This window comes from Anomaloglossus baeobatrachus, chromosome 1 (genome assembly GCF_048569485.1).
Source record: "Anomaloglossus baeobatrachus isolate aAnoBae1 chromosome 1, aAnoBae1.hap1, whole genome shotgun sequence".
Classification (NCBI taxonomy): domain Eukaryota; kingdom Metazoa; phylum Chordata; class Amphibia; order Anura; family Aromobatidae; genus Anomaloglossus; species Anomaloglossus baeobatrachus.
Genome location: NC_134353.1, coordinates 364,389,697 through 364,416,978, shown reverse-complemented (window position 1 = coordinate 364,416,978; position 27,282 = coordinate 364,389,697). Strand labels below are relative to the sequence as shown.

Genomic DNA, 27,282 nt, shown 5'->3' with positions numbered 1-27,282 from the left:
ACAAACACAATTAAAAACCAGAGGGCAACAGATCATGTGAAAATATAATTTTGGTGTCATTCTCAAAACTTTTGTCCATGACTGTACAGTTACATAGTTACATAGTTACTTAGGTTGAAAAAAGACCTAGGTCCATCTAGTTCAACCTTCCTCCACCAGTTCTACATTTAGTCACTAAGTCATTTATAACCAACAATGTTTTGTGTACTGAGGAAATCATCCAGCCCTTTTTTAAAAGCTGTTATAGTATCTGCCATTACTACCTCTTGTGTTAGGGCATTCCACAGTCTGACCGCTCTAACTGTAAAGAACCCTTTCCTATTTAGGTGTCGGAATCGCATTTCTTCCACTCGCAGTGAATGCCCCCTGGTCCTTAGTACTGTCTTTGGAAGAAATAAATCATGTGCCAGTCCTTTATATTGACCACACATGTATTTATACATATAAATGAGATCTCCTCTGAGACGTCTTTTTTCTAAACTAAACATATCTAACTTTTTCAACCTGTCATCATATGGGAGGCCTTCCATTCCTTGTAATAGTCTAGTTGCCCGCCTTGAACTGACTCTAACTTCTGAATGTCCTTTTTAAAATGTGGAGCCCAAAACTGGATCCCGTATTCCAGATGTGGCCTTACAAGTGATTTATAGAGGGGTAACAATACGTTGGGATCACGGGATCTAATCTCTCTTTTTATACACCCTAAAATCTTGTTTGCTTTAGCAGCTGCTGCTTGACATTGAGTGCTGCTGCTCAGCTTATTTGTAATGAGAATACCCAAGTCCTTCTCCTGTTCTGTAGTCCCGAGTTTACTTCCATTTAATGTATACGCAGCTATAGGATTACTCCGTCCTAGGTGCATTACTTTACATTTATCAACATTAAATCTCATTTGCCAAGTATCTGCCCATTCTGACATCTTATCCAGATCTTTTTGTAATATTGTACTATCCAGGTCAGTTTTTAATATCCTACATAGTTTGGTGTCATCGGCAAAGACTGACACTGTACTATCAATCCCATCCACAAGGTCATTAATAAAGAGAGTAAAAAGAATCGGTCCAAGCACAGATCCCTGCGGCACCCCACTGCTGACTATAGCCCATTTAGAGAATGTACCATTTATGACTACTCTTTGTTTCCTATCTTTTAGCCAATTCCTTATCCAGTTGCATATTGTGTCCCCTAGTCCTTGCTTCTGGAGCTTTAGTATAAGGCTATTATGTGGTACAGTATCAAATGCCTTTGCAAAGTCCAAATAAATCACATCAGCTGCATTACCAATATCCAGGTTTGAACTTACCCCCTCATAGAACCCCAACAGGTTGATTAGACACGACTTATCTTTCATGAATCCATGCTGTTTGTCAGTTATCATATTATTTTCTGCAATATATTTTTGCATGTCATCCCTTAAAATGCCCTCAAAAACTTTGCATACTACTGATGTCAGGCTTACTGGACGGTAGTTGCCTGGATCTACCCTCTTACCTTTCTTAAATATCGGTACCACATCAGCAATCTTCCAATCCTGAGGCACCAACCCTGTTACAAGTGAGTCTAAAAAGATGAGATACAGCGGTCTGTCGATTACGGAGCTCAATTCCCTCAATATTCGTGGATGAATGCCATCTGGCCCTGGGGATTTTATCAAAACTACACTAAGCAGACCAGTAAGTGACACATCACTAGAATCAGGTTTTCTGCCCCTATATTATGCTGCTATCAGATTAGGTGGCAAAAACCTGGAGACAAATTCCCTTTAAGACAAACCGTGTCAATCTGATGCTCCTCACTAAAGAGTAACCACCATAAGTAAGCCCTAGGCTGTGCCCAAGAATAAATAATTGCTCATCACTGAGCTCACAGCACAAAAAATGAACCTACATCGTCTCACTTATATAGTATATGGCCTCCACATTATTCTCTCCTATAACATATTCCCACTACACTGTCCGTAGTGAAATATGACACCATGCCCCCTCAAATGAAAACCCCCACTGTCCTCCCCACTATGAATTATACCCTCCACCCCTTCCTCACTTATGAACTATGACCTCCACTGTCCCCACCTCTCCATGCAGCCCCCGCTTCACTGCTCCCCTCATGCTGTTCCCACTCTATAATGAGCCTTATACTTCACATTCTGCATGCTCAGCCCTCCCAGGCTCCTAACTGAGCCCCCAATGCTGCACCTTCTCAATATCAAGCCCCCTCCATACCAAGCCCCCCATGCTGCCCCTTCTCCATACCAACTCCCCCATGCTGCTCCATCTCCATATCTAGCCCCCTCCAAACAAAGCCCCCCATGCTGTCCCTTCTCCATATCAAGCCCCCTCCATACCGAGCCCCACCGTTGTACCCCTTCTCCATATCAAGCCTCCATACCAAGCTCCCCATGCTGCCCCTTCTCCATACCGAGCCCCACCAATGCTGCACCTTCTCCATTTCAAGCCCCCTCCATACCAAGCCCCCCTCGTGCTACCCCTTCTCCATATCAAGCCCCCTCCATACCAAGCCCCCGATGCTGCCCCTTCTCCATACTGAGCCCCCCCAATGCTGCCCCTTCTCCATATCAAGCCCCCTCCATATCGAGCCACCCCATGCTACTCCTTCTCATTATCAAGCTCCCTACATACTGAGCCCCCCATATGAAGCCCCTCTATACCGAGCACCCCCATGCTGCCCCTTCTCCATATCAAGCCCCCTCCATACCGAGCCCCCCTATGCAGCCACTTCTCCATATCAAGCCCCCTCCATACTGAGCCCCCCCATGCTGCCCCTTCTCCATATCAAGCCCCCTCCCATGTTATTCCTTTTCAATAACTTGCCCCCCCATGTTACCCCATTCTCCATACCATGCCTGCCATTCTCTATACTGCAACCCCTATTCGCTATACTGTTCACCACTCTCATTTTACATCCCCCCATTCCCCATGATGTGCACCCCCTAATGCTCCATCACCCCATCCTCTAGGCTGCATATCCCATTCATGCTCCATCCCCCCGTGCAGCGCACCCCCATTGTGCTCCATCACCCCATCTTCCATGTTGCGCAACGCCCCCCCCCCCCTCCCGGTTGTTTGTTCGGCGCTGTCTTCGGCTATAAAACGCTTACCTGCTCCAGGCTGCATCTCCTGTCATCATATGCGGCAGTGGCGGGTCCTCCTCTGTGGCGGCTGCATCTCCCATATTCAGCGGCGGCAGGATCATCTCCCGTCCTCTTCTGCGGTGGCGTCCTCCTCTGCGCGGCGCTGCTGTGACCTCTGTAGATTGAGCGCACGGCCGCAAGTCGGTGCAGGGAGCTGATTGGAGCTCAGCTCACCCTGGAAGAGCAGGCGCGCTCACAGCTTCATTTACATTTGTGTCTCATGGACGCGAATGTAAATGACTGCGGCGCCCCCTCCCCCCTCCAAAAAGACGCCGGATTTGATAAAGAGTTTCAATGAGGGAGGAAGATTTAAAAAAATAAATAATAATTTTATTTTTTATTTTTTTTTTTAATTTTGGTTTGTCACCGCCCCCTGGAAGTCACCGCACCAGGCACGTGCCCTCCAGTGCCTAGTGGCAAATACGGCCCTGCGCACAAGTACAAACTCACAGTACCGTGTGGGAAACCGGTCCTCTCTCGGGGTATGCAGTCCATTGGTACGCACTCCTCTGGGGTTGAATAGAGGCAGCTTTTCCTTTGCAAAGTTTTATCTGCCCAATTGGACCATAAAGGACTGGAGTAAGGTAATCTTCTCTGATGAGTCTAATTTTCAGCTTTTCCCAACACCTGGTCGTCTAATGCTTAGATGGAGACCTGGAGAGGCATACAAGCCACAGTGTCTTGCACCCACTGTGAAATTTGGTGGAGGATCAGTGATGATCTGGGGATGCTTCAGCAAAGCTGGAATTGGGCAGATTAAACTTTGCAAAGCTGCATACAAGGTTATGCTGGATAAAACAGTTGCTTCCTTCTGCTCAGGCAATGTTCTCCAACTCTGAGGACTGTTTTTTCCAGCAGGACAATGTGCCATGCCCCACAGCTAGGATAATCAATGTGTGGATGAAGGACCACCACATCAAAACCCTGTCATGGCCAGACCAATCTCTGGACCTCAACCCAATTGAAAACCTCTGGAATATAATCAAGAGGTAGATGGATAGTCACAAGCCATCAAACAAAGAAGAATTATTTACATTTTTGCACCAGGGGTGGCATAAGGTCACCCAAAAGCAGTGTGAAAGACTGGTGGAAAGCATGCCAAGACGCATGAAAGCTGTGATTAAAAATCATGGCTGTTCCACAAAATACTGATTTCTGAACTCTTCCTGAGTTAAAACATTATTAGTATTGTTGTTTATAAATGATTATGAACTTGTTTTCTTTGCATTATTTGAGGTCTGAAAGCAATGCATTTTTTTGTTATTTTGACCACTTCTCATTTTCAGAAAATAAATACAAAATTTATTGCTTGGAAATTCAGAGACATGTTGTCAGTAGTTTATAGAATAAAAACAAACAGTTTACATTTTACTAAAAAATATACTTATAAAGAGAAAAATCAGAAAAACTGAAAACTGAAAATTTTGCAGTGGTCTCTTAATTTTTGCCAAAGCTGTATATATACAATAAAAGTGAGTACACCCCTCACATTTTTGTAAATATTTTATTGTATCTTTTTATGGAGCAACACTAAAGATATGACACTTTGATACAACATAAAGTAGTAAGAATACAGCATTTATAACAGTTTACATTTGGTGTGCCGGCTAAAAACTCAACACTCAGCCATTAATGTCTAAACTGCTGGCAACATAAGTGAGTACACCCTAAATGAAAATGGCCAAATTCTGTTCCAAAGTGTCAATGTTTTGTGTTGCCACCATGATTTTAAAGCACTGCTTTAACTCTTTGGGCATGGAGTTCACTAGAGCTTCACAGGAGCTATTGAAATCTTCTTCCACTCCTCTCAGACCACAACATGGAGCTGGTGGATGTTAGTGACCTTGAGATCCTCCAACATCGAGGACGCCCCACAGATGGTCAATAGGGTTTACAACTGGAGACATGCTTGGCCAGTCCAGCACCTTTACCCTCTGTTTCTTTAGCAAGGCATTAGTCATCTTGAAATTGTGTTTGGGGGTCGTTATCATGTTGGAATACTATCTGCTTTAGTATGTCACAGTACATGTTGCCATTCATAGTTTCCTCAGTAAACTGTAGTTGTCCACAGCTGGCACCAATTATACAGCCCCAAACCATAACACTCTCACCACCATGCTTGACTAGGCAAAACACATTTGTTTTGTCCTCCTTGCCTGGTTGCCACCACACACACTTGACACCGTCTCATCCAAATAAGTTTATTTTGGTCTCATCAGACCATAGGATATGGTTCCAGTAATCCATGTCCTTAGTCTGCTTGTCAACAGAAAACTGTTTGCAGGCTATCTTGTGCATCTTCCTTAGAAGAGGCTTCTTTCTCGAAACACAGCCATGCAGACAAATTTGATGCAGTGTGCAGCATATGATCTGAGCACTGACAGGCTGACCCCAAGCCCCTTCAATCTCTGCAACAATGCATTGCACCACTCATATGTCTATTTTGAAAAGACAACCTCTGGATATGATGCTGAGCACGTGCACTCAACTTTCTTGGCAGACCATGACGAGGCCTGACCTGAGTGGAGTTTGTCTTGTCAAACTGCTGTATTGTCTTGGCCACCGTGTTACAGCTCAGTTTCCGTGTTGTTGGCAATCGTCCTAAAGCTTACAATTTTTATGTAGAGCAATAATTTTTTTTTTTTTTCAGAGTCACAGAGAATTCTTTACCATGAGATGCCATGTTGAACTTCCAGTGACCAGTATGAGAAAGTGTGTGAGCAATAACACCAAATATAACAGAGCTGCTCCCCATTCACACCTGAGACCTTATAACATGACACCAGGAGGGAAAAATGACTAAGTGGCCATTTCACTTAGGGATGTACTTACTTTTATTGCCAGTGGTTTAGTCATTAATGGCTGTGTAGTGAGCTTTTTAGAGGGTGCATCAACATGAAACTGCCATACAAGCTCTACACTGACTACTTTACATTGTAGTAAAGTGTCACATCTTCAGTGTTGTCCCATGAAAATATATAATGAAACAATTACAAAAATGTGAGGCGTGTACTCTGGTTTGTGATGTACAATATATATATATATATATATATATATATATATATATATATAAATAATATATGCATATACATTTATATATATAAATAGAGCCCTGGGCTTTTTATGTATGTTGACATCCAACAGCCCGATCCTAGTAAGCCTTAACATTTGATAATGCCTTTGGCAAAGAGTCATAATGTTTCTATACACATTAAATAGACGAACACTCCAGCCAAAATCAGGTTTGGTAATGGTAATCTAATGCATATGGGCACTTTCAGCGTTAATCATGTTTTAGAACATTGCAATGATAATATAATTTTCTTTGCAGAACAGTGTAATTTTCAATTAACATTTGTATCATGTTGACTGCCCTTATGTTTATGTAGCATTGTGCATATGTTAATTAGTAAATGCATGCTGAAGTCAGAACTATTTAGTTCATTTTTGGATGATAAGACATTCTGTTTTCTCTCCAGCAAAAGATCTGAATTGAATACAGACATTATTGTTGCCTGCTATCAACATCTGGCAGATTTACTCAGTAAATTAGAATGTAAGTTTCTGCAATATACAGAGAGAAGCAATGTATAAAATATTGACTTCATTTATGTTACTTCATTTGTACTTTTCAAGGTCTTAAGATGAATAATGTAAAATTAGGCAATGAAGAGGAAGAGATTCTAAAGTTTCTTCTAAGGACAATAAAGGACTTCCAGGTAAATCATACAGACAGGACAAAGTAGGTATACTCACTTAAAGATTTGCAAGGGTTGCCATGCCATGGACTTGTCCGTGGATGAGACATACAGTATTCTAAAAATTTCAACATTAAAATAGTAGTCTGATTTAAACAATTTGTCATCATAAATGATGTCCCAATGTGAGCGACTTTCCACTATTCTCATCTTGAATTTCTTAAGTGATTACATAAATGTAATCTTAAGTCTGCTATACACCTTAAATGACTGTTGACCAAACAATACTTTTGCGATTGTTTGGCTGACAGCATTTTTGTATGGCTCTCCCATATACAGTGGGGAAAAAAAAGTATTTAGTCAGCCACCAATTGTGCAAGTTCTCCCACTTAAAAAGATAAGAGAGGCCTGTAATTGACATCATAGGTAGACCACAACTATGAGAAAACAAATCCAGAAAATCACCTTGTCTGATTTGGCAAGATTTTTTTTTGCAAATTATGGTGGAAAATAAGTATTTGGTCAATAACAAAAGTTCATCTCAATATTTTGTTATATATCCTTTGTGGGCAATGACAGAGGTCAAACGTTTTCTATAACTCTTCATAAGGTTGGCATACACTGTTAGTGGTGTGTTGTCCCATTCCTCCATGCAGATCTCCTCTAGAGCAGTGATGTTTTGGGCCTGTCGCTGGACAACATGGACTTTCAACTCCCTCAAAAGGTTTTCGATGGAGCTGAGATCTGGAGACTGGCTAGGCCACTCTGGGACCTTCATAAGCTTCTTACGAAGCCACTCCTTTGTTGCCCTGGTGGTGTGCTTGGGATCATTATCATGCTGAAAGACCCAACCACGTTTCATCTTCAAGGCCCTTGTTGATGAAAGGAGGTTTGCACTCAAAATCTCACGATACATGACCCCATTCAATCTTTCATGTATACGGATCAGTCGTAATGGTCCCTTTGCAGAGAAACAGCCCCAAAGCATGATGTTGCCACTCCATGCTTCACAACAGGTAAGGTGTTCTTTGGATGCAACTCAGCATTCTATCTCCTCCAAACACGACGCGTTGTCTCTCTACCAAAGAGTTCTACTTTAGTTTCATCAGACCATATGACATTCTCCCAATACTCTTCTAGATAATCCAAATAGTCTCTAGCAAGATTCAGAGAGGCCCGGACATGTACTGGCTTAAGCAGGGGAACAAGTCTGGCACTTCAGGATCTGAGTCCCTGGCGGCGTAAGTGTGTTACTGATGGTAGTCTTTGTTACGGTGTCCCAGCTCTATGCAGGTCATTCACTAGATCCCTCCGTGTGGTTCTGGGATTTTTGTTCACTGTTCTTGTGATCATTTTGAGCCCACAGGGTGAGATCCTGCGTGGAGCCCCAGATCGAGGGAGATTATCAGTGGTCTTTTATGTCTTCCATTTTCTTATTATTGCTCCCACAGTTGATTTCAAGCTGCTTGCTTATTGCAGATTAATTCTTCCCAGCCTGGTGCAGGGCTACAATTTTTTTCTGGTGTCCTTCGACAGCTCTTTGCTCTTCACCATAGTGCAGTTTGGAGTGTGACTGTTTGAGGTTGTGGACAGCTGTCCTTTATACTGATAACAAGTTCAAACAGGTGCCATTACTACAGGTAATGAGTGGGAGACAGAGGAGCCTCTTAAAGAAGAAGTTACAGGTCTGTGACAGCCAGAAATCTTGAATGCTTTAAGGTGACGAAATACTTATTTTCCACCATAATTTGCAAAAAAAATCTTGCCAAATCAGACAAGGTGATTTTCTGGATTATGTTTTCTCATTTTGTCTCATAGTTGTGGTCTACCTATGATGTCAATTACAGGCCTCTCTCATCTTTTTAAGTGGGAGAACTTGCCCAATTGGTGGCTAACTAGAGTTGATCGAGTACCTAACTATTTGTACACGCTATACTCATAACAAGTACGGTCTAATACTTGCGCATTCATTCCAAATAGAGTGTGCAATGGAAATTAATGGGGAAAAACTTGCAAAGTAACGAGTAACCCGAATGCCATACTATTCGTGCGAGTAGCGAATAGTGCGTATTTCAGGTTACTTGTTACATTGCAAGTATTCCCCATTAACATGAATTGCACACGCTATAGGGAATGAATACATGAGTATTATACAGTACTCGTTATGAGTAGTGATGGACGGACCCGAACTGTAAAGTTTGGGATCCGTACCGAACACATTGTGTTCGTGCACAAGTTTCCGAACACAGGTTTTCCTGGGAAACCCATGTTACAGTTTGGGTCCAGTTCGGGTCCACGGGCTGTAAAAAAAAACCTCCGATGTAGTCTAAAGGCGAGCATCTCTTCAGCTCTGCTACATCTATGCGAAGAGACAAACACAAGTCTGGAGACAAACACAGGTCTTCTCACACAGAGAGGAGGCACAGATTCAGCTGAGAAATGTCAGATACTTCACCCGAGTGCACAGCTGAGGCTGGTCAGCTGTGTCCTCGGGTAACTTCTACTGACTACAGGACCTTCCATGATGTCATAGCCATGTGACCAGTCTGGTGTGCATGTTGTTATTACCTCATGGGTTACAGAACCTTCCATGACGTCATAGCCATGTGCTCTCACTGCAGACAAGCACTCACTTTACGGCAGTGTTGCAGTGAAGTCAATTGAGGTTACCCGGGTTCATGGCTGACCGGCCTCAGCTGCGCACTCGGATGAACTCTGTGAGAGCTCTCCGCTGAGTCTGTGCCTTCTCGTCTGTGTCAGCAGACCTGTCTATCTCCTTGCACAGATGTAGCAGAGCTGAAGATGCTCGCTTGCCTTTTGACTATGTCGGATTTTTTTTTTGGGTAATAAAGATGGAGTCCTAAATGTCTGATATTTTATTTCTAATAAAATATTTTTTTCTCTGTGTTATTGTTTTATTTTACTGTTAAAATAATAGATAATCACAGACGATGTCACAGAGTAGGCATCTCTGATTGGATGCTGAAGTAACCTGAAACGAGCCCATACATTCTAGCATGTATGGGCAGATTCCAGGTTACTCCAACAGCCAATCACAGACATCCATTCTGTTTGACAGCGTCTGAGATTGGCTGTTGGGTCCCTTGCACATATAGTAGTGTAAAAATAAATAATTAAAACAAAATGACATAGCGCTCTGTGGTATTTTTGACATAGCTGCCACCCCCATATACCTGACTTTACTTTGGCTGGCAATCAAAATACAGGAAGCCCATTAATTTATTTTTTAATTATTTAAAAAAATAATTAAAAAAGATGCGTGGGCTCCCGCCATATTTTCATCTCCAGTCAGGTAAAACCAGGCAACTGGGGCCCAGGATTCTCAGCGTGGTAAGGCCTAAGCGTTCTGGGCCCCCCACACTAAAAACCACAACCGCCCCTGGAAATGGCCATTGTTTCTTAGCGCCATTTCCCGGCGCTTTACCCTGCTCGTCAGCGGCCCTGATGGCGGGGGCACGCTGGGTAATAAAGGGGTTAATACCAGCTTTGTTTTTTCAGCTGTACTAAGCCCAAAAATTAAGGTGTCATGCCAATTTAGACATGGCCACCATGAATTTCTAGTAAACAGAAAAAAAAGACAACACATAGAACATTTTTTTATTAGGAATAAAACAAAAACAATTTAGAGACTCCATCTTTATTATAAAAAAATCCTTACTCCAACGTAGTCTTAGTACTGAGCGAGAAGCAGGGAGAGCAATGTGAGCTCTGCTTCATCGCTCTGTGCAGACAAGCGTCTATACAGAGCGAGAAGCAGGAAGAGCAATGTCAGCAATGCTTCATCGCTCTGTACAGACAAGCATCTATACAGAGCGAGAAGCAGACTGACAGTGATAGTCAACGCTCAATTGAGTCCAAGGCTAAGTAAAAATTAGTTAAATTCAAGATCACATGCAATTTAAAAATATGACTGATCTACCATATTAATGTGTTCAGGCCATATTTATGAAGCCCTGTGTTACTTTTTAGGAATATGTTGTAAAAAATATGCTAAAGGGTACTTTACACGCTGCAACATCGCTAGCGATTGCTAGCGATGTCGAGCGTGATAGCACCCGCCCCCGTCGTATGTGTGACATTTGGTGATCGCTGCCGTAGTGAACATTATCGCTACGGCAGCGTTACACGCACATACATGTGCCGCGACGTCGCTGTGACCGCTGAACAATCCCTCCTTCAAGGGGGAGATGCGTTCGGCGTCATAGCGACGTCACTGCGGCGTCAATAAGTGGCCGGCCAATAGAAGCAGAGGGGCGGAGATGAGCGGGACGTAACATCCCGCTCACCTCCTTCCTTCCGCATTGCCGGTGGACGCAGGTAAAGAGATGTTTGTCGTTCTTGCGGTGTCACACATAGCGATGTGTGATGCTGCAGAAACGACAAACAACATCGTACCTGCAGCAGCAACGATATTAAGGAAAGGAGCAACGTGTCAACGATCACCGTTTTTGAACGATTTTGAGATCGTTGATCGTCGCTCCTTGGTGTCACACGCTGCAATGTCGCTACCGGCGCAGGATGTGCGTCACTAACGACGTGACCCCGACAATATATCGGTAGTGATGTTGCAGCGTGTAAAGCACCCTTTAGATTGACTCATTTTCAACTCAAGGAAAGAGTTGTTGGAAAACAAAGCCATATCAAACCATGTTTGTGTCAAGGTTTGAAATTATTCCCATATCCATTGTCTATGGGGATACCATCATGATTGCTAAGGGTCCTAGCTCAAGAATGGGACTTTAAAGAGCCCTGTCTGAAGGGAGCAAAGGTTGAGCACATGCACCTCTATACCATTCATTTACTATATCAGCAAGTCCCATAGAAAAGGAATTGTGTGGAGGTACACATGACCTCTACTTCATTTAGGTGTGCCCCTTTAGAGCCTAGATATTAAGATCAGTGTGAGTCTTAAGGCCGCTTTCCCCGCCCCATCGGTTGTGCATCACGGGCAAATCGCTGCACGTGGTGCACAACATCGCTCGGACCCGTCACACTACTTACCTATCTAGCGGCGTCACTGTGACCTGCGAACCGCCTCCTTTCTAAGGGGGCGGTCCGTTCGGCGTCACAGCGACGTCACTAAGCGGCCACCCAATAGAAGCGGAGGGGCGGAGATGAGCGGGGCGTAACATCCCGCCCACCTCCTTCCTTCCTCATTGCTGGCGGCCGTAGGTAAGGTGAGGTTCCTCGTTCCTGCGGTGTCACACATAGCGATGTGTGCTGCCGCAGGAACGACGAAAAACATCGTACCTGTAGCAGCAATGATATTTGGGAACTGGACAGCATGTCAATGAGTAACGATAAGGTGAGTATTTTTGCTCGTTAACGGTCGTTCCTGCGTTTCACACGCAACAACGTCGCTAACGAGGCCGGATGTGCATCACGAATTTCGTGACCCCAACGACATCGAGTTAGCGATGTCGTTGCGTGTAAAGCGGCCTTTAGCCCTTGTTTCCTCAGCAATTATGCAAGATGGGTGGGAATTACTACAAAACTTGGCACAAACCCACAAACCATTCATCCAGAGAACTGTGTTCTGTTAATAAATCTGATGAATGCTGCACTAGGGGGAAAGTGGCACAAGATGCTCAAAAATGTCCTCCATTATAATCTGACACATTGTCTTAGTTTCTTTTTACTTTTTTTTATATCTTAGAACTATAAAATAAATAGTGAAAGTAGCAGAGAACAAGTTGAAAAACTTCTGAGTGAACGCATGGACCTGAGAGAAGACTATCATGAGAGAATTAATCAGGTACATTCAAAAATATAGAGTACCATAAAGATGCTGCTGTGGACAGGGCAATATTTACCACTAGGCACCCGTGGTCCGGTGCCTAGGGTGATGGAATGCGGGGGCCCACTTTCTATCAGCAAAAAAAAACTATTATTTCTTTTTAAACCTCTACTCCTCCTTCATTAGATAGTCTAATAAATCCATTGTCTTTTCGGAGGGGGGGAGGCACACCTCCATTTATTTGTCTCCTCGTCTTGAAGACGAGAATATAAATAAACTGCGGGCACAGGGAGCTGATTAACCCCGGAAGTGCTGGTGCATGTGTGACGCCCCTGGACTAGTCAGGTCGTCACAGGGTACTGCACGCTCTTTATCTCCCAGTGCAGGACTCAACCCCCCATGGTTCTGGGTTCCCAACTTGCAGTACTGCCTCCACCAGTATCCAAAATCCCAATCACAGCTCGCACCACACCCTGTCAGGCACACCAGTGGGCTGCTAAGCTGGAATAGGGCCGCCCACCTAGAAGGTGACAGTTCAGAACAGTGGTAGCCCTCGAGCAGTGAGGAGCTCAAGGAAGCTGGGAGTTGGAGCTCCCAGGGGAGAAGCAGATTGGGTTGCAGACGGTGGTCTGGGCCCGGAGGTGTGAGAGTCATGGGATATTGGGACTGGGTGCCTGGCTAGTCGAGGAGGACAGTCGGCAGCTGCAGTCCAAAAGCCGGTCTGGGGCCGAAAGCACGTCGGGGTACTGGACCCTAGGTTGGGGAGAGGCTTCAAGCAACCCGGCAATTAACCTGTGGAGGACAGGGCCTTTATGGACTATTCCCATGAAGCTCAGAGATCGGGGGCACTAGCGCAACAAGGGGGATAGGGCTTTCCAAACAAAGCAGCCCACTTAAATCCCAAGCGTGAGCTCCTGAGAGCAAGCTCCTCTACCCATAGTAGGGAGCGGTGCCCGGACAGCTTCAAGCTAACGGGCCACTTGGACATTTCTAAATTCTGTGCATGGAGGCAGGCACCAGACCATCAGGCAGTGCTGCAGTGGACGGAACCCGGACAAGCTCCCTAAGAGGGCAGCGGCACCCAGGGACTTGGTTTACTGCTACGTTGTCAGCGTCTGCTTTTCTTCTGAGTGAATACCTGCTTAACCCCTGCTACCAGCGAGTCCGCGCTCCCTCTGCAATCCATCCCACCATTCAGGGTCCCGGGCCCCTTCCCTACCCGTGGAGGGTAACGTCTTCTGGCTGCCCCACTCCATCACCCTGGATACTCCCAACAGCAGCGGCGGTACTCCCTATTACCGCACACCATGGGTGGCGTCACAAACTACCTAACTCCCCTGTAAGTAACCCCCATCACGTTTCGGAGTGACCCCGAGCCCCCGGGTCTGGAGACTCTCGAGCCACGAGTAGTGACACCCGGATCCGAGCGGTTCGACCGCTGCTGGGGCGGTACATGTCCGGGACACCTGCACTTCCGGGGTCGGAGGCATGCCAATCAGCTCCCTGCTCCGTGCTGCGGCATCCAATGCTGTGGACATCACATGCAGACCTCAGAGCAGGATGCCGTGGAGGAGGACAAGATGGATGCCAGTGTCAGAAGAGGACACTCAGAACCCTCACCAGAGCCAGGAGAAGGGCAGAGGACATTGGAGCAGGTAAGTGAACCGATCGTAGAGCTGAAGATTCATAGGGAGCGTGTGGGTGTTGCTAATGTTATAGACTGGGCATGAGTCGGGAGAGAGAGGCTAATACTAGAGACTGGAGATGAGGGGGGAGAGAGAGGCTAATACTAGAAACTGGGGATGAGGGAGGCTAATACTAGAGACTGGGATGAGGGGGAAAGAGAGGCTAATGCTATAGACTGGGGATAAGGGTGACTAATACTACAGCCTGGGCATGAGGGGGACAGAGGCTAATGCTATAGACTGGGGATGAGGGGGGCTAATACTAGAGACTGGGGATGAGGTGGGAGATAAAGGCAAATGCCATAGACTGGGGATAAGGGGAGATAATACTAGAAACTGGGGATGAGGGGGAGGGAGAGGATAATGCTATAGACTGGGGATGAGGGGGAGAGAGAGGCTAATGCTATAGACTGGGATGAGGGGGGTTAATACTAGAGACTGGGGTTGAGGGGGGAAGGAGAGGCTAATGCTATAGACTGGGATGAGGGTGGCTAATACTAGAGACTGGGGATGAGAGGGGAGAGAGACTAATGCTATAGACTGAGGATGAGGGTGGCTAATACTAGAGACTGGGGATGAGGGGGAGAGAGAGGCTAATGCTACAGACTGGGGATGAGGGGGGAGGGGGCAAATACTAGAGATTGGGAATTGTGGGGGAGGGGGAGGCTAATGCTATAGATTGGGGATTCGGGGGCCTATGACTAAAGACTGAGGATTAAAAGGCCTATTATTGTAGTATGAGGGTTAGACAGGGGTTAGGGGGGCTATTATAATAGGCTGGGGTTTATGGGGGGCCATTATAATAGACTAGTGTTTAGGGTGGCTATTAGTGTAGTTTTTGATTTAGGAGGCCTATTAAAGTAGACGTGGGTTTAGGGGGCTTATTAAAGAAGATGGGGTTTAGGCGGCCTATTAAAGAAGATGGGGTTTAGGAGGCCTATTACTGTAGATGGAGGTTTAGGAGCCTATTAAAGTAGATGTGTGTTTAGGGAAACTATTACCGTAGACAGGGGTTTAGGGGGCCTATTACTGTAGACTTGGGTTTATTGGGCCTATTACTGTAGACAGGGGTTTGAGGGCCTACAGAGTGAGCAATAGTCCAAGGGACAAAATCGACAGGGGAAAAGTGTAAGGAGGACTCAGTATGAGAGTGGGGACAGCATTAGGAGCTCATTATGGAGATCGGGCAGCATGGAGGTTGAGTATGGAGAGGGGTTAGCATGAGAAGGCTCAGTATGGAGTGGAGCAATGTAGGGGACTGAGTCTGAAGAGTGGGGTAGTGTAGCGAGGGGGTCTCAGCATAAGTGGTAGCATGGGGGTCTCAGTATGGTGAGTGCGGCAGCATGGAGGTGTCATTATGGAAAAGAGGAAGGCGTCATTGGGAGCTCATTATGGAGAAGGGGCAGCATGGGAAGTTCAGTATGGAGAGGGGCAACATGCATGGGACATTGTGACAGGGGACAGCACGATGTGAGGAAGTGTGCAGATCATAGTTCATAATTGAGGAAACCTATAGGTATAGGTAGGTATGATTTATAAGGGGGGACATTGTGGTGTTTTAGTTTATTAGGGGGCAGTGTGACAGTCATAGTACACAATGGCGGACAGTGTGGCGGTCATAGTATATATGTGGGGATGGGGTGGTGGGAATATTTTATAGGAGAGGGTAGCGTGGAGGATATGTATCGTAAGAGGGATAGTGTGGTGTAATATTTTTTTGCGGGGAGCACAGTGAGGAGCAATAATTTGTTCAGGGGCACAGCAAAGGGCTTATTTAAGGCACAGCATTGGGGGTTATTTTTATTCAGGAACATTATAATGACAATGTTATTTTAAGGGCACCTTGTTGAGATGTGCTGCAGAAGACCGGAGAAGAGGAAGTCTGCAGAGATGGGCTGTGAATGTGAAGCCATTATGGAGTCATGCACATGAGAAAACAGCAATCGGTGAGTGAATTATCACAGTACACTAACATTTACATAGGTTTAGGGGAAAAAATTACTTCTTTAATATTTGCAGAAAAATTTACTTTGATTTAATATGCAAATGAGGGCGCTTTGGTACACCGTTGGTGTAATCTTGGATTTGGTACACCGTTAGTTTGGTCTTTGTTTCGGGGCCCCATTTTTGTGGTCTGTGCATTTGTTCTCCGGTACACCGTTGTATTTGTATTTTAAAGTCTTTTGTTTTTATTGACAGCGCTCCATTAGTAAAAGTGAGTGCTGTCTAAAATTAACTTACAGGTCTGATTTTACCGCTCTTCCTAAGTGAGCGCTGTCGATCAAGACAAGTGACTGGCTTTCATATACAACTATAAGGGCATAAAGGGTGCTTTACACGCTACGATATTGTTAATGAATTATCGTCGGGGTCACGTTGTTTGTGATGCACATCCGGCGTCATTAACGATATTGCAGTGTGTAAGACTTAAGAGCGATCTGAAACGATCGCAAAAAAGGGCAAAATCGTTTGCCGCGGAGAGGTCATCCTGAAATAAAAAATCGTTTTCTGCTTTTTAGTGATGGTGTTTGTCGTTCCTGCGGCAGCACACATCGCTGTGTGTGACACCGCGGGAGCGACAAACATCTCCTTACCTGCCTCCACCGGCAATGCGGAAGGAAGGAGGTGGGCGGGATGTTTACACCCCGCTCATTTCCACCCCTCTGCTTCTATTGGATGGCTGCCGTGTGACGTCGCTATGACGCCATACGACCCGCAGAGCAGGTATGTGCGTGTGATGCTCCCGTAGCGATAATTGTTACGAGGGGGACCCGGGGAAGCGTGCCAAGATGGTATATGGACAGCTTCCGCCGGTCAAGGTCCACTGTGCGGTGTAAGGGACCGCTGCTATGGTGGGAGAAGAGTGAGCGGGTTGCTGCTAGCGATCGTCTGGAATGTCACAGACGATCTGCGTACACCTGTCCGCCCTAACCCGTGAGGGTTGTATGGCACGGGGCTCACAACTCGGTGTACCTGTTGCACGGGGACGCACAGAGGTGCCTACGCACGTGTGCCAGCGGGAGTCACAGAAATATGGCACGAGGGTAGCACAGAGGTGCCCACGCACGTGTGCTTCAGAAACCAGGTGAGTCCGACAGAGATTCAAGGAGCTCACCTGGGACAGGAACACAGCCTGTTAAACGGAATACTGCCGGAGCAGCAAGGCAGGGGCAAGACCTGCAAAATACGTCTGTACAGTGGCGTGGCAGCACGCTGCCAGACATCCAAACATAGAAGGACGGTCGCGCGCCGCCATGATGGCAGGAGGGGTTTTTAAGGAGATGTAGCTCCAGCCAAGGGCGGGCGCGAGACGGATGTGACCCAATCATGATCTGTGACGTCCTGGCCCGGCCAGTCAGGATTCAGCACATCACCAGCCTCGTTATCTGGCCGTGTGATACCAGTGAGCGAATCAGAAGACGTCACGTGGGGCACATGCTCAACCTCCTGCCTCTGGGTCATAAAGGCGGGATCTTCGGTTTCACAATGTGCAGAGCTAAGGGAAGTCTTGCTGCTTCCCTGAGCATCTATCCTTTGCACACTGTGCAACCACTCCGACCCTCTGCGATGTTGAGCAGGAGGACACGTGGCAGGCAAGGGATGGGAGACCACTCCATTCCTTACAAGGAATAAACCACTAGGTGTCACCCTTCTGCTGCATCTAGGAGGAGGAAACTCCTGCAGTCTCCCAGGCCTTTGGCGCTGCTGCATAGGAGGACTCGCGGCAGACAAGGAATGGGGGACCACCTCATTCCTTGCAAGAGGAGAGCCATGAGATGTAACAGATAATGTTCACTACGGCAGCGATCACCACATATCGGCCGTACGACGGGGGTGGGTGCTATCGCGCTAGACATCGCTAGCGATGTTGAAGCTTGTAAAGCGCGCTTAAGGGTGCAGCAAGGCATAGGCCACACCAAGTGTGCACCAAAGCCCCCTCATTTGCATATTAAAATTTAGATTTTTAAGCAAATATTAAAGAGGTTGTTCAGTATAGAATGACAAGTCTGCAGTCACTCTGTGTGACTACAGATTTGTGTAGACTCCCAGCTAGAACCCATCCAGGGACCACGGCCTCGCTCTATACAAGTGCATTAAGGGAGGCCGTACCCACTAGACGAGTTCTGACCGGGAGCATACATATTGCATACTTGACTTGTCATTCTAGACCAGACAAACCCTTTAAGTTAAACTGTCTGTGATTTTTGTAGGGGGACAGTCCCCTACATAAATGTATATTTAGGTGAGCAGAAAAATATTTTTCACCCGACAAACATTTTGCTTGTGCATCGGGTGATCTGACAGCCTATTTAGATAGACCAATCGGTTTCCAATTATTTGCAGCTTTGTAAATGCACCTCAAAGAGTAACTAAACTTTTGAGAGGTTTTTTTTATGTTTTATGCCCAATAATTCTGAGCAGATTAAGGGTATGTGCGCACGTGTGCGTATTACATGCAGTTACGCTGCGTTCTGCACCGCAGCGTAACTGCATGCGTCCTGCGTCCCCTGCACAATCTATGGAGATTGTGCAGGGGCCGTGCGCACGTGGCATGTTAGAACGCAGCGATTCGGCTGCTTGCCAAATCGCTGCGTTCTAAGAAGTGACATGTCACTTCTTTCGTGCGTTTGTGGCGCCCCTGACCTGGTCAGGCACCACTGAGTACTGCACCCATGCTGGGGACAGTACAATACAGGTAATCCAGAAGGCTGACCGAGGTGTGACTACACAGGCGCATAGTGATCAGGTCTCACACATGTACTTATGAGAGGACCCCTGGGGATCCCAGGAGGGGGAAAAGCCTTCACCTTCACTGGAATAGTGGAGGGGGCCAAAAGCCTCCATCTCCTCTCAAGGGGTGTGGTAAGAAAGCCTGGTTGCTAGGTGGCGTAGGCAAGAACAGGAGAGGAGGAGCAGTGAGCCGGTTCAGTGCAGTGCAGAGTCCAGGGAGCTCCGAGAGGAGCTGACCCCTTCCCCTGGGGCTGTTGCAGTCTGACAGCGCCCGCGCAGTGGCTACCGACGGGGGAGAACGGTCACCTAGGAGTGCTACCCGAAACCCATCTCCAGCTAGAGAGAGAGCACAGAGTGGGAAGTAAGGAGACTGCTAGGGAGAACCAGGCCCAAACGGGCGGCAGATCCCGGAGCGGGGATAGATCCACCTTTCCTTGCTAAACCTGCCGGTGTGGGGCCCTCAAAGCCCACACCACAACACCTAAAAGCCGCAGCCACGTAGCCACAGATAGGGCCCATAGTTCACAGGAGGCAAGCAGCTGGAGTGATCTGGCCCAGGCAACAAGCAAACGGCAAACGAAGGGGAGAGAGGCTTCAGCAACTTCCCTGGGTGACCCCCATAGGGACTAAAAGTCGGGGTTACCCCAAACCACCAAGGGCTAAGGAAGGCGAGTTGGTAGTCACCATCAGAAGTCAGCCTGAAGGATACCTGGTTCCAGCCTGGTTCATCCCAGCTACGCCCGGGTTACTCACCCTGCCACCTGAAGTGAGTAAAATCCCTGAAAGACATCCTGCGTGTGTGGAGTTATTCTGCGCCTTGTGGTACTACGCACCTACACAGGGCCCTGGGGCTTGCCTCACTCTCAGGAGGCTATTCCAACTAACTGCACTCACCATCAGCCCCAGGCGTCCCCTAATCTACAGTGGCGGTCCCCACTGACCGCAATTCTGAGAGTGGCGTCACGACAAATAGAAGATTTCCTACCTGTGACAAAGACCAGACTGTTCCATCCAAGTGGAGTCCCTGAAGGTAATGCACCGACACTACACATGCGGGGCTTCACATCTGGCGTCACGAACAGGATAAGGACTAGACCTGTCCAGACAGGTGACCATGTGCCTGGGCGGTCCGCTTGAAAAATTGGAAGCGCCGCCATATTGCCACCATGAAAAGCGCGCTGAAAAAACAACAGCAGCCCGCGCTGGGAGAAGTTACCGCCCACGAAGAGGTGTGGCTACCCAGAGATCCCCTGCAGAGTTCTGACCTCGCTTGTAAAGAGAGCGGAAGCGTCCAGAGACGGCGGAACGGAAAAGAAGCCAGCAGCTTGTTGCTAGAGAAAATGGCGTCTGAATGCAGAGACCCAGAGCCAGGCTCCGCTGCCTGGTGGTGTCGGGAGCTCGCCGAGTTCTGCGATCAACTGGAGGCCAGGGTCGGAAGGCTGATCAGAGAGGGACGGACGGAGTTTCTGTGGATGACCGCGGCGGTTCAGGCCTATGAGGGGAGAGCCGCGCGCCGAGTGCCAGACCGGGCGGTGACGACTCAGACCCCGATGCTGCCACCGATGGGTGAGTCCAGTGATGCCCCTGCCAGCGCGAGTGCCCCGACCCCTGCTGCCACGTCCGCGGCCCCTGAAGAGGCGTCCGGCGCGGCGACGCTGAAGCCGGCCGCAGCCACGCCAGGTGCAGCCCGCCAAGCTCAGGCCGCCGCAGCGATGCCCTGCTCGGCCCACCAAGACCCGGTCCCTGCAGCGACGCCCAGTCCGGCCCGCAGAGAACCGGCTGCCACCGCGACCCTCGTCCGCGCCGCAAGTGAGGTGCTGAACCAGGCCGCAGCCCCGTCAGGTGCGGCCCGCCAAGCTCCGATCGCTGCAGCGACGCCCAGCCCAGCCTGCAACGATCCCATCGCGACAGCGACGCCGATCCAGGCCGCCGCCATGCAGGGCGCGGCCCGCCAAGACCAGGCCGCCGCCATGCAGGGCGCGACCCGCCAAGACCAGGCCGCCGCCATGCCGGGCGCGGCCCGCCAAGATAAGATTGCATCACCATTTTCCCCGGCCTGCAAGGCCAGAGCAGACACCGCTCCCCAGTCCAAGGAGGTCCCTGCTAGGAAGTCCCTGGTGGGTGAGGACCCCACATACTGGCAGCTGAAGGCTGACATGGAGGCCAAGTTCCCACAGGAGATGGTGGATCAGTACATGCTCCCTCCGCACACCCCCAAGAGGATTCCGGCAACCCCTGCAGCAACTACGCCAAAGAGTCCCCCGCCTGGGCCTGCTGAAGAAAGTCCATCCCCAGCACTGCCACCAAAGGAGTGCTCAGAAGCACTAAGGGGGAGGGGAGGCCAGGAAGCTGAGGAGCTGACTCAGGAGCCACCAGCAGTGGATCCATACCCCGAGCCAGAAATGTTGCCATATTCCCGCTGGGACGAGGAAGACCTAACACCGTCTGCTGAAGAAGACCTGCCCAAAAGCCTCACCTGGGAGCTTGTAAGCTGTACCTCGCAGAATCCAGCCCGCAAGACACGGCGCCGTAGCAGAACCCAGTTTTTCCCTGCACCGCCATCCCCAGAGCAGAGAGAAGTCATGGCCCGAGACTTAGAAGAAAAACGGTTCCTGAGAAGAGCCAAAGCACAGGTCAGAGGACCCCTTTGTAGAGGAGTTGTGGAAGACTTTAACTTGAAGAGAGGATATGGCTTTATAGTGGCACCAGGTATGAAGGAGGGCATTTTTGTCAACAGACGAGACGTCAGAGCCCACTTGCCCAGAGGACATCCTGGAAGAAACCTAAGAATGGGAGACACAGTGCAGTTTACCATGCATCAAGGCGAAAGAGGCTGGTATGCGCTAGATGTAGCACCATGTCCTAAAGAAGAAGAGAGGAAAGACAGCGATAAAGAAAGAAAAGACCAAGGACCTACTGACGAGACTACCACAGACGAAGAAAGAGGTCAAGGAAGCAACAGGTGCCGCAGCCCTACAGGCCCAAGCCCTGATGAAGAGGAGTCTGCATAAAGTTCCATGTAAAGTAAAGCAAGTTACCAGTTTTGAAGTTTTTGCAACGTTTTAAAGTTTAAGAGATGTGCCCACATAAACTGATGTGAGAAATGAACCTTAAGGCTATGAACTGGCTATAGCCACAAACTCTCGCAGTGTAAATAGTTACACCAGAGGGCACCACCACCACCAGAGTCAGCCTGTTTAGGGGCTTGGCTCGTCTGCAACCAGGGGAGCACGTCCGTATATAGGGCCTTGGCTTACCTGCAACCAGAGAGCATGCCTGTTTATGGGGCCTGGCTCTCCACCACAAAGAGGGTACCTGGTCAGCATCAACTGTGGAGGCCGCCTCTGGATCCTGCCAGAAGTGGCTGAAGGCGCGGCTCCACCAGGCCAGGTATACCCTGAAGACCACCAGACCATGACAGCCGCCTCTACATCCTGCCAGAAGTGGCTGAAGGCGCGGCCAACGTGAGAGGGTTTTGGGTGGGTTAACGGACTTGTGGGTGGAGGGTGGTGATGTATGGTACCTGGTGGTTTTAAATGTTTTACCATGTTTTTACTGTTTTATGCATTTTAAAATGTTGTCTTGCAGCCCGAGGACGTGCTGGTGATAACTAAGGGGGAATGTGGCGCCCCTGACCTGGTCAGGCACCACTGAGTACTGCACCCATGCTGGGGACAGTACAATACAGGTAATCCAGAAGGCTGACCGAGGTGTGACTACACAGGCGCATAGTGATCAGGTCTCACACATGTACCTATGAGAGGACCCCTGGGGATCCCAGGAGGGGGAAAAGCCTTCACCTTCACTGGAATAGTGGAGGGGGCCAAAAGCCTCCATCTCCTCTCAAGGGGTGTGGTAAGAAAGCCTGGTTGCTAGGTGGCGTAGGCAAGAACAGGAGAGGAGGAGCAGTGAGCCGGTTCAGTGCAGTGCAGAGTCCAGGGAGCTCCGAGAGGAGCTGACCCCTTCCCCTGGGGCTGTTGCAGTCTGACAGCGCCCGCGCAGTGGCTACCGACGGGGGAGAACGGTCACCTAGGAGTGCTACCCGAAACCCATCTCCAGCTAGAGAGAGAGCACAGAGTGGGAAGTAAGGAGACTGCTAGGGAGAACCAGGCCCAAACGGGCGGCAGATCCCGGAGCGGGGATAGATCCACCTTTCCTTGCTAAACCTGCCGGTGTGGGGCCCTCAAAGCCCACACCACAACACCTAAAAGCCGCAGCCACGTAGCCACAGATAGGGCCCATAGTTCACAGGAGGCAAGCAGCTGGAGTGATCTGGCCCAGGCAACAAGCAAACGGCAAACGAAGGGGAGAGAGGCTTCAGCAACTTCCCTGGGTGACCCCCATAGGGACTAAAAGTCGGGGTTACCCCAAACCACCAAGGGCTAAGGAAGGCGAGTTGGTAGTCACCATCAGAAGTCAGCCTGAAGGATACCTGGTTCCAGCCTGGTTCATCCCAGCTACGCCCGGGTTACTCACCCTGCCACCTGAAGTGAGTAAAATCCCTGAAAGACATCCTGCGTGTGTGGAGTTATTCTGCGCCTTGTGGTACTACGCACCTACACAGGGCCCTGGGGCTTGCCTCACTCTCAGGAGGCTATTCCAACTAACTGCACTCACCATCAGCCCCAGGCGTCCCCTAATCTGCAGTGGCGGTCCCCACTGACCGCAATTCTGAGAGTGGCGTCACGACAAATAGAAGATTTCCTACCTGTGACAAAGACCAGACTGTTCCATCCAAGTGGAGTCCCTGAAGGTAATGCACCGACACTACACATGCGGGGCTTCACACGTTCTGCATGCTGTCTATAGGGAGAGGCAGCATGCAGAGCGCACGAATCTGCCGGCACCATGCGCTTCAGAACGCAGCTTTTCAGCTGCGCTCTGAAGCGCACATTTTCGGTGCAGTGCAGAGCGCACACGTGCGCACATAGCCTTATAGGGAATCTGAACCTGAAATTCCCCAACCACAACTGAAAACTTCTTTAAGAAGAGTGCACAGAGCGGATGCAGGTGAAAGTCATAGTCTTGTCTCCTAAGTTGTGCACTTCTAAGAGGTCTTTTCAGCAATCTATGGGGATCTCAGGATCCAGAGGCACACCAATGTGCTGAGAGTTAATGGACGTAAACCTTAGAAGATAACTCCCAAAAGTTAATGTACTTTTTAAATGTTTAATAGTGCTACTGCCTGCAGCATCAGTACTGTGGTTCCTGTTTGGTCCACAGTCTGATGATGGCTGGTAACAACTCTTAGTCGGGCTTTGCACGTTGCGACATTGCAAGCCGATGCTGCGATGTCGCACGCGATAGTCCGCGCCCCCGTCGCAGCAGCGATATATTGTGATTCCTGGCGTAGCAAACAGTATCACTACGCCAGATTCACATGCACTCAACTGTCCTGCAACATCGCTCTGGCCGGCGTCCCGCCTCCTTCCTAAGGGGGCGGGTCGTACAACGTCAGAGCGACGTCACACGGCAGGCGGCCAATCAAAGCGGAGGGGCGGAGATGAGCAGGATGTAAACATCCCGCCCACCTTCTTACTTCCGTATAGCTGCCGGCGGCAGGTAAGGAGATGTTCCTCGCTCCTGCGGCTTCATACACAGCGATGTGTGCTGCCGCAGGAACGAGGAACAACATCGTACCTGTCGCGGCAGCGTAATTTTGAAAAAGTCGGAGCCTACTCCGATGATACGATAACGACGCTTTTGCGCTCGTTAATCGTATCATCTAGGATTTACACACTACGATGTCAAAAGTGACGCCGGATGTGCGTCACTTTCGATTTGACCCCCACCGACATCGCACGTGCGATGTTGCAATGTGCAACGCCGCCCTTAGTATCTCCTTACCATTGTCAAAGACAGACTAGGAGCTGCAGTTTCATGCCACAAAATTATATGTTGGGCGGGCCTTGGTTCTGGCGATGTAATCTTGAATTCAGGTTGGTTCTGATGATGTAATCATATACAGATGGTGGTTTTCGTCATGTAGCCTTGTACAGATGGTGGTTCTGGTGATGTACTCGTGTATAGATGGTGGTTCTGGTGATGTAGTCGTGTATAGATGTGGGTTCTGGTGATAAACTCATGTACCAATGGTGGTTCTGGTGATGTAGTAGTGATTTGAGGTTGGTTCTGGTTGTGTAGTCATGATTTGAGATTGATTCTGGTGATGTAGTCGTATAGATGTAGCAATATTTAATTTATTAGACTTGATAGTAGATAATTATATGGTGTCTGTGCCAGACTAATATCGCTGTGTCAATGAGTCCATACATCAGCCAAACGAGTATTTGACTAAAGCCCCCATACACTATAGACAGGTGTCCCATCATTCGGCTGGCAGGTATCTCGTCTTATTCTCTCATAAACAGGAGCGTTCACTTTATTGAGTGCTCTTGTGTTCTCTATGAGACAGACACTACTAGACATCTCAGGTGGTGTGCTCACCTCCCAGGGAAAAAAAGGATCGACAGTCCGAAATTGGACATGCTGGGTCCTTATCTCCCCGACAATCAGACTGTCGACCGAACCTGTCTACCTCCGGGTTCGGCCAACTCTAATCTGTGCATGGGCACGTTAACTACTATCTAAAGGGTACAGTATATGAACTGTTATGGTATGTGCAAACTATGACTTATAGACATCTGCAAATCTTTTGAGATTCTCACGTGGAGGACAGGTTAGAAAACACTTGCATTTTCTTTTTGTAGAAAAAGGCAGAGGCAAATCCAGCGGTGTTCCTCAATGACCAGAAGATGCAAGTAAAATCATATAGTCTTTATTGGAAAAATATTAAAAATCCAGCCAGAGTAGCAGTGACAAAACATGTCACGTTTCGTCACTGCTACTCTGGCTGGATTTTTAATATTTTTCCAATAAAGACTATATGATTTTACTTACATCTTCTGGTCATTGAGGAACATCGCTGGATTTGCCTCTGCCTTTTTCTACTTTAAGCTTTCTTGGATTGCTTCCTCCTAAATCATTTTCGGGTCCCGCCAATTGAAAACTGAATCCAGCAGCTGATACAAGGGTAAGTCGCCCTTTGCACACTACGACATCGCAAGCCGATGCTGCGATGCCGAGCACGATAGTCACTGCCCCCGTTGCAGCTGCGATATCATGGTGATAGCTTCCGTAGCGAACATTATCGCTACGGCAGCTTCACAGGCACTCACCCGCCCTGCGACGTCGCTCTGGCCGGCAAACCGCCTCCTTCCTAAGGGAGCGGGTCGTGCGGTGTCATAGCGACGTCACACGGTAGGTGGCCAATAGTAGCGGAGGGGCGGATATGAGCGGGACGTAAACATCCCGCCCACCTCCTTCCTTCCGCATAGCCGGCCGGGACGCAGGTTGGAGATGTTCCTCGCTCCTGCGGCTTCACACACAGCGATGTGTGCTGCCGCAGGAACGAGGAACAACATCGTAACATCGGTCTTTCCCAATTCATGGAAATGACCGTCGCTACACCAATGATACGATTACGACGCTTTTGTGCTCGTTAATCGTATCAAAAATGCTTTACACACTACGATGTCGAGAGCGACGCCGGAAGTGCGTCACTTTCGATTTGACCCCACCGACATCGCACCTGCGATGTCGTAGTGTGCAAAGGGCCCATAAGACTGCTCCTCCATATTATTTGTTTGCCTCTTTTTTTTGGCTTCTTTTTAACATCTTTTGACTGCTGTTTTTTTTTTATTATTGAAATTATATTAAGTATTAGACAGCAACTTCCAAGCGATAGCAGCTGAAAAACCTCTTAGTGTCTTTGAAAACCTGAGGCTGTTGAAAGAACCTAAAAAAAAGTGAACGTATGCGCAGCAAGTGCAGGTGTTCATTCTTATAGCGTTTAGCACTTTTTCAAGTGTGTTACAGAATAGATCAACCTTACATAGATGTTGTGTGCACAGACTCAAAGTTTTACGTTGTCAGTAAGGGGCACGACCACTTAAAGTGTCTAGGGCAGCATGAAGGCCAAATACAGCCCTGGCTGTGGATGTACTCAGACTAAAATAAACTATATATTTATTATTTAGTCTTTTACGTGGCATTGAATAGAATACTGTTCATATAGACTACAAAATCATAATTTATAAATCAGCATGTTTAACCCTTGCAAAGTGTCTGAAAATGGTGGCATGGCTTCATAGCTGCATATGGAGAATACTGTCTGCATTCCAATATTAATAAATATCCATCATAGTGTCTGCATGTGTTTACCTTCATACACTGTTTTACAGTTTAGATATTGAATTA

General features: G+C 48.1%; 1 protein-coding gene across 1 annotated transcript in view; it reads left to right on the top strand.

Annotated features, from left to right (window-relative positions):
• LOC142293071 (uncharacterized) overlaps positions 1–27,282 on the top strand; it is a 137,444-nt gene that overhangs the window by 95,277 nt on the left and 14,885 nt on the right. Inside the window, exons 8-10 of the mRNA XM_075337807.1 lie at positions 6,631–6,707; positions 6,788–6,870; positions 12,527–12,625. Of these exons, the coding sequence (XP_075193922.1) occupies positions 6,631–6,707; positions 6,788–6,870; positions 12,527–12,625 (259 nt within the window). The remainder of the gene's footprint in view (positions 1–6,630; positions 6,708–6,787; positions 6,871–12,526; positions 12,626–27,282) is intronic.